Source organism: Gallus gallus, chromosome 1, assembly GCF_016699485.2.
Source record: "Gallus gallus isolate bGalGal1 chromosome 1, bGalGal1.mat.broiler.GRCg7b, whole genome shotgun sequence".
Classification (NCBI taxonomy): Eukaryota; Metazoa; Chordata; class Aves; order Galliformes; family Phasianidae; genus Gallus; species Gallus gallus.
In genome coordinates this window covers 1,461,869-1,469,586 of record NC_052532.1, presented here as the reverse complement: position 1 = coordinate 1,469,586, position 7,718 = coordinate 1,461,869, and the positions used below count along the sequence as shown (strand labels likewise).

The 7,718-nt window shown below is 55.8% G+C and overlaps 1 protein-coding gene across 1 annotated transcript; it reads left to right on the top strand.

Annotated features, from left to right (window-relative positions):
* The first annotated feature begins 1,161 nt into the window (after positions 1–1,161).
* LOC100859230 (putative cation exchanger C521.04c-like) lies at positions 1,162–7,458 on the top strand. The gene is made up of 20 exons (XM_015287382.4): positions 1,162–1,247; positions 1,974–2,111; positions 2,192–2,313; positions 2,396–2,504; positions 2,599–2,715; positions 2,875–2,942; positions 3,043–3,162; positions 3,281–3,466; positions 3,545–3,647; positions 3,740–3,881; positions 3,963–4,146; positions 4,250–4,349; positions 4,434–4,552; positions 4,652–4,689; positions 4,900–5,012; positions 5,094–5,242; positions 5,835–5,929; positions 6,193–6,271; positions 6,545–6,653; positions 6,931–7,458. The coding sequence occupies exons 1-20, from the start codon at positions 1,190–1,192 to the stop codon at positions 7,002–7,004; spliced, it is 2,223 nt and encodes a 740-aa protein (XP_015142868.2). The 5' UTR covers positions 1,162–1,189; the 3' UTR covers positions 7,005–7,458.
* The last annotated feature ends 260 nt before the right edge of the window (positions 7,459–7,718 follow it).

The following is a 7,718-nucleotide window of genomic DNA, read 5'->3' as shown; positions in this document are numbered from 1 at the left end:
CCAAACCCATACACCTTGCTCCCAGTGCACCCCAATACACCGCACACCCCAACCCCATGCTCTCTGATACATCATGCAGCCCATCCCCGTGCATCCCAAACCCAGGCGCCTCGACCCCCACACACAGCACAACCCCAACCCTACTTCCCACGCACCCCACTTCCCACGCACCCCAATACACCATGCTCCCCAAACCCATGCACCTCCACCCCCATATACAGCACCACCCAATCTCATGGATCCTACATCAGCGCACCCCAGTACACAGCAAACCCCAAACCCATAAACCTTGCTCCCAGTGCACCCCAATACACAGCAGACCCCAAACCCATGCACCTCGCATCCCTGTGCACCCCAATACACCGCACACCCCAACCCCATGCTCCCTGATACATCATGCAGCCCATCCCCGTGCATCCCAAACCCAGGCACCTCGACCCCCACACACAGCACAACCCCAACCCTACTTCCCACGCACCCCACTTCCCACGCACCCCAATACACCGTGCTCTCCAAACCCATGTACCTCGACCCCCATATACAGCACCACCCAATCTCATGGATCCTACATCAGCGCACCCCAGTACACAGCAAACCCCAAACCCATGCACCTTGCTCCCAGTGCACCCCAATACACAGCAGACCCCACACCCATGCACCTCGCATCCTGTGCACCCCAATACACCGCACACCCCAACCCCATGCTCTCTGATACATCATGCAGCCCATCCCCGTGCATCCCAAACCCGGGCGCCTCGACCCCCACACACAGCACACCCCAACCCCATGCGCTCTGCTTCCTGTGCACCCCACTGCACAGCGCACCCCGACCCCATACGCTATGCTACACTCCATTCCACCCTACCCTACCCTACCCTACCCTACCCTACCCTACCCTACCCCATCCCATCCCATCCCATCCCACCCTACCCTACCCTACCCTACCGTGCCCTACCCCATCCCATCCCATCCCATCCCATCCCACCCTACCCTACCCTACCCTACCCTACCCTACCCTACCCCACCCCACCCCACCCCACCCCACCCCCTCTCCCACCGCAGGTGCTGCAATCACGGCCCTTCCCGGGGGCGGCTCCCGGGGGCGCGCCCCGCGCATGCCCGACCCCTCCCGTTAAATCCCGTCGGGTCGGGGCTACCCGTACCGCTGTCCTTTGGAACCGCTGTCCTTATGGCCACCGAGAGCGAACCGGGTCGGTGCCACCGCCGCTGCGCGCAGGAGGGGCTGGGTGAGTGGGTGTGCTTATCTCCTATGGGGGGGAGGAGGGAGGGTGGGTGGCTGTTCCCATCCATGGGTGGTGTCCCCGGGTGGGTGGGTGAGGTAACTGCTGGAGGTGACCTGGAAGTTAAGGGCATTAAACTTAAACTGAAGGCGTAGCTTTGGTCACACGTGGAGGAAAGGTATGAAAGTAGAATGCAGGTGGTGTGGAAGGTGTCCATCCCATAGTAGTTCCATAGGCAACTTTAGGTGTGGGCATCATCTTTGGTCTGAGAGAAAAGGATGTGCTGTGCTCTGTGTTTCCTCCTGTTGGGATGGGGACTTTATGGTCCTACAGAGTTGATAACCCATATCTTTGGGGTGGGACTACCGCTCATTGAGTTTGTGCTCTGAATTCTTCTGGTTTATGCCTTTATAAGTAAAGGGAGAGCTTTTCACCCATCGTACCACCCAGTATGTGATCTTTAAGGTTCCCTCCAACCTAAGCCATTCTATGGTTATTCATATATATGGCCAGAGTCACTCAAGCTCCACCTGGAGGATGAGAAATAGCATAAAGGTGGCTTAAGAGAGTGGGATGTTGGGGAAGGGAGCATTGGATGTGAGCAGTGAGCCCCCTCTAGGATCAGGCTGAGCCTCTCTTCCCCATCCCATAGTAATCCCTTTGGGTAAGATTAAGACATCCCAGCACAGCACCACAGTGCTGAGCCTAGAATGACTCCTGTCCCCTCCCCAGATGTCCTCAAGGTCCCTGAGACCCACAGTGATGGTGACATCCCCCGTCGGGGCTCCCTCTGTGACCGTCACTGTGCTGCCATCAACAATGTGCAGGGTGACCTGGGCTGCCACCAGCACCATCCCCGTGGCCATGCAGGTAGGATGTGCAGGGTTGGGGGGGGGGGGCTCTGGGGGTCCCATGCTCTGTGTCACCCCTGTTTTGTCCCTTGTCCCCAGCTGTGTCCTCGCCGCTCTGCTGCCAGCAGCACTCGGAGGAGGTCTGTGAGAGCTGCGTAGTGAAAACCACACTGACAGCTGAAAACGCCGTGGAGGCCAACAAGCTCTCCAATAACTACAAGGTGGGTTCCCATAGAGCGGGGCGGGGGGGAATCAGTTGGATTCCATCTGGGTTTTCTCACCTCAAAATCTCTCTCTCTACAGTTCGGCTTCAAGAAATGGAAGAGCCACATTACAGCACGGCCATGGGAAGACCGCTCAGAGATTGTCAAAGAGCTCTACTCTGACCTCAACGTCATCCGTGGCCCTGGAGGTGGGTGGCCTTGGGAACGTCCTATGGCAGCATGGGATGAAAGACTTGCTGCTGTAGATGGTGATGGCCTTGTTTGGTGTGCCCTCTCCTGCAGGGTCTACAGTGACGTGTGGAAACATCCTTTACCTGCTGCTCTTTGGCTGGTGGCTCTCGCTGCTCTACGTCCTGGTGGCTGCAGGAATGTTTGTCACCGTTGTGGGGGTTCCCTATGGTGAGCCCCAAGTTGGAGAAGCCCTCCATAGGAAGGGCTGGGGGAGAAATGGGTCTTCAGGATGGATCGAAAAGCCCAACCTTTGGGTATTGCATGGCCCTCATGGTTGGGGGGGCACATTTGTTGTCTCTAATAGAGCTGAACTATGTGTCCCTACAGGACGGCTCTGCTGGAACCTTGCTGGCTATTTCCTTTGGCCCTTTGGGAAAGTGATTCAGAATGTAGAGGTAACAGTGCTTCCCAAATCTGATGTGGGGGGAGGGGGGGGGGGGGGGGGGATGACGAAGGTGCCCCAAACTGAACCTTGACCATCCCGATCTCTTCCAGTCCCCCAAATCCCAACAGGCACCAGGTGTGCATGAGGCCAACACGGAGAGCTCAGCGCTGCTTGGTGGCCCTGCACCCCATCGCTGGGACCCACGGTGTTGGGTGGACGAAGGATATTGGGTGAGTTTCTGAGCTTGGGGACCCCCTATTGCTGTGGGGATAGCACCTATGGGTGCCTCAATTGCAATGGGATTGGATTATTTGGGGGCAAAACCCTAAATACATCCTGTTATTTCAGCAACGTGCTGGCACTGTGGTGTGGCTGTGCCTGGGCTACCCACTGTTGGTACTAGCCCATGGGCTAGTGTGTGTTACTGCATGGCTCCTCGTCTTCCTCATCCCTGTGGCCAAGCTGAGTGCCCGCACAGCTGTCCGTGTCCTTCTGCTGCCCCCAGAGCGGGTGTGCATCCGTCGTCTGAGGATGGTGAGTGCTGCCCTATGTGGGGCTGGGGTACCCTATCCATGGTGGGGTTTGGGGGGTCACCTAACTGTCCCTCTGCAGACGGAGGTGCCGCTGGATGGGGAGGTTATCCTGTGCTGCTACCGTGCTGTCAACCCCTACTACTACAAGTATGCAGTGGGTGGCATCAATGTCTTTGCTGTCAGTATCCTTTCTCTATTTTGGGGTAGAAGGGAGGATGTTGGGGAGGGGCAAATCCCACCCCAATAGGGCTATGTCCTTGACCATCCATCCCAGACCTGCTGCCACTGGTGCTGGTGACACTGGTGCTGGGTTATGTGGACAGCCACAACCAGTTGACGAGCTCTCCAGTCAAGTTCACGTTGGCGCTGCTCTCCATCATGCCCCTCTCCTACTACATTGGGATGGCCATTGCCAGGTCAGCAGGGATGTGGGGCTGTGTGGTGGTGGCAGCAGGGACATGCGTTGATCCCTCTGACATCCTTCTTTCCTCTCCCAGTATCTCAGCCCAGAGCAACTTTGCGGTGGGTGCAGTGGTGAATGCCACGTTTGGCTCCATCACGGAGCTCACCTTCTATATCACAGCACTCATCAAAGGATCACGTGAGGGCAACAGCTGCTATGCTGAGATTGTCAAGTCAGCGCTGACGGGGACGCTGGTGGGATGTGTCCTCTTTGTCCCGGTGAGCTGGGCTGGTGTGTCACAAAAGCATCTGGTTTCTATGGTCGGGTGAGCAAAGTGCTGATGGATTTCATTCTTCTGGGGTATTTTTCTTCATCCCAAAGGGTTTGTGCATGGTGATAGGGGGCATCCGGCATCAGGAGCAGCGCTTCAACAGCCGGTCAGCAGGTGTCAGCTCAGCCCTGCTCTTCCTCTCTGTTGGAGGTGAGGTGGGGACAGAGGGTGTCCCCAAGGTTTGGTGGGGTTCTGCCTTGAGGGCATCCACCTCCTGTCCCTCTGTCTCCATAGGTGTCTTTGCCCCAACACTCTTCTCCAAGGTGTATGGGAAGCTGGTGTGTGGTGAGTGCCACAATGTCACCCAGAACCCACTGGGCCACTACCTCTGCCACAACTGTCACTTTGACCTGGTGAGTAGAGCTGAGGACACCCTGAACCCACCTGGCCCGAGTGGTGGCAGTGGGACTGTCCTGCATCCCTGTGTCATAACTGATGTTCTCTCTCTGCAGATGGAGAACAATGGCACGCTCTACTACAGCCATGTTCAGTGAGTAGAACTGGGGATGGCTGCTGGGGTTGGCATGGGGCCTTTGGGGCCCTTGGGTTTTGCATTGCCTTATGTCCCCTCCAGGGCTGGTGTCCCTCTGTGACACCCCCAAAGGGTTGTGATCCTACACCCCATCCACCAGCCAGTGCAAGGGTGCCAACAGGGTCTTGGCTTGGAGGCCCTGGTGACACCAAGCATCTTGTCCTGCAGACCCCTGGTGTACACAGTGTCCCTCCTGCTCCCTGCTGCGTACCTCATCGGCCTCTTCTTCACCCTGAAAACTCACTCACACATCTATGACATCCACATCAGTGACTGCCACAGTGAGTGTCCCCAGACCACAGGATACCCATCTTTGGGGCCTGTTTGTCCAAGTGCCTAACCCCGTGTCTACTCTTCTCCAGTGCCTGGCCACCACCACAGTGCTGTGGTCCACTGGTCCCGCTGGCGGGCACTGGTCATCCTCCTGCTCTCCACCCTCTGTATGTCAGCCTGCGCTGACCTGGCCACGGAGCACATCAGCCCCATCCTCACCAACTCTACCATCTCACAGGTGAGTGTGGAGATGGTCATCAACACCTGTTTTGGGTGACTTTGGGGTCCTCTGGATTGGGTCCCCTCCATGAGGGATGGGAGCCCCCCAGATTGGGTCCCTCTGACCAGAAGATGGGTGGAGGACCTCTGGGTTGGGTTGCCTCACCAGGGGACAGATGGAGGACATGGAGGTTGAGGCCCTCCACCAGGGAGTAATGGACCTTGAGGTTGGGTCCTCTCTGATGGGAATGGTTGGAGACCTTCGGGTTGTGGGGACACTCACTGGGGGCTGGTAGGATCTCTGGGTTGGGTCCCTTCCAACCAGGGTGGGGATGGGTACCTCCTAGTTGGGTTCCTCCACTGGAAATAGATGGGGGGGACCTCTGGATTGGGTTCCTTTGACTGGGAGATGGATGGGGACCTGGATGTTGGGTCCCCTCCTCATCTGCCCTTTTGGCTGGGAGTCTCTGGGTTGGGTATCTCCCAGTTAGGGGATGGGGACATGCCTTGTCTGCATAGTGAACCCCAAAAGTTTGGAATGGGGAAGATGTTCCCAGCACTGGGAAGCTGTCAGGATAAAGACTTGCTTTGACACCTCCGTTTCCCTGCAGTATTTCATTGGTGTAACTGTGCTGGCAATGGTGCCTGAGCTACCAGAGATTGTCAATGGCATCCAGTTTGCCCTACAGAATAACCTGAGTTTGAGGTGAGTGGGTGGATTTTTGGGGTGTCCTCCTCCAGTGTGGTCCCTGTGCTCCATCCCAGCCCTGTAGCTCTCTGTGGAAGTGTCAGTCATGGGTTGCCTTATGGGTATTCCCTCTTAAGAAGGCTTAAAGGCCTTTAAAAAAGGGTCAGAACCAGGATCTGCTCTGTAATTTGGTTCCCTGAGGTGGGTTTGTCTTCAGCCCAACAGAGCTCCCATGGGCTTTTGGAGACATGATGCTTAACAAACTCCTTCTATCCTCCTAGCATCGAGATTGGGAACTGCATTGCTGTCCAGGTCTGCATGCTCCAGATTCCTATTCTGGTGCTCTTCACCATCTTCTATGTGAGTAGCCCCGGGACAGGCCCAGTCACCCCAAACCCCACTGGGAGGGTAACACAGCACCACATGGCAAGGGCACAGCCACTGTCCTCAGTGTCCTCTCCCATCCGTTCGGTGCACAGGGAAGTGGGTTCAGATGCCCTCCTACCTTGGCCCATGCTGTTCCTTGCCCAAGGGATGCATGGCATGAATATGGGTGACACACAGGTCTCCATTTGGGGTTGGCAAGGGACTGTCTTGGCTGGCCACGAAGGCACCACACTGTCTATTTTGCAGCCAACGAACTTCACACTTGTCTTCAGTGACCTCCATGTCTATGCCAGCATGTTCAGCGTGGTGCTCATGAACTATATCTTCATGGATGGCAAATGTGACTATTTCCAAGGTCAGTGTGGCTCCTGATGTTCCCTTTGTCCCTGTGGCAATGGAGTTGAGGAGCTTCTAGACCCCACTTTGGGGGTCACCACTTGGTGCTGCTCCAAGTTCAGGGTGGCTTGAGCAACTCTAGGGTTTGATTGACTTAACCAAGACTGCACACAATTCCCCTATGACATGAACCTACAGGACCTAAGTAACAGTAGTGTCCCTCCTGAGGATCCTAAATGTGATCACCCTTCCTACTGCAGGGCATAACTCCCTCCCACTTGCTCTCTGCCCTATAGGCACAGTGCTGGTGATGGTCTACTTCATCCTCCTGGCTGTGTACTTCTTCGCCCCATCACCCAGTGGCTGCTGAGTTTGGGACTTGGTTGGGTTCCTCCAACTCTATTGTTGGGCTTGGTGTGTGCCAGAACATGATCCAGCATCTCAGGGATTTGGCTGGGCTGGATATGGGCTGGAAAGCAGCAACAGAAGCACTCCTGCACTCAGATTGAGCCTTTGTGCCCCAACACTTCACAGAAGAATTTCTGGCTCGTGTCTGTTCCTGGAAGGAAAATATCCTCAATGGGAGAGTCTTGAAGGACATTGGTGTGGTCTCAAGGATGGACCCTCCACTGGGATTCTTGAACTGGGAGATGGTGCTTGAGAAGAGAGCCCTCATCCTTCTAGGCCTTGGGGATTCTGGTTTCTCCTGGGTCTGGAAGGGGTTATGGCCTGGGCCATCTCACAGGGCTTTGTGATGGTACTGGAGCTGCACTGAATGTCTCTTTTTCAGCTGTTTTGCCATTAAAGCAGTTTTGTACAAATCAGAAAGAAGCTCACTTCTCCACTTGGTCATCTACCTGAACCCCTCCAAAGGAAGGTTAGTGATGATCTTGGGGTGATGGTGCCCATCAAGGTTGGTGCCAGTGAGAGGGTATGGATGGCTTTGGTTGGAGTAGGAACCCATCCATCACCTGTTACTGGGATTAGATTCACCATCACCACGCAGGGCAAAGAGTTGGAAGGGCAACCTGAGATGGTCAGAGAGGTCTGGGGCCATCCTGATGTTGGTGTGACTGTCCTGGGT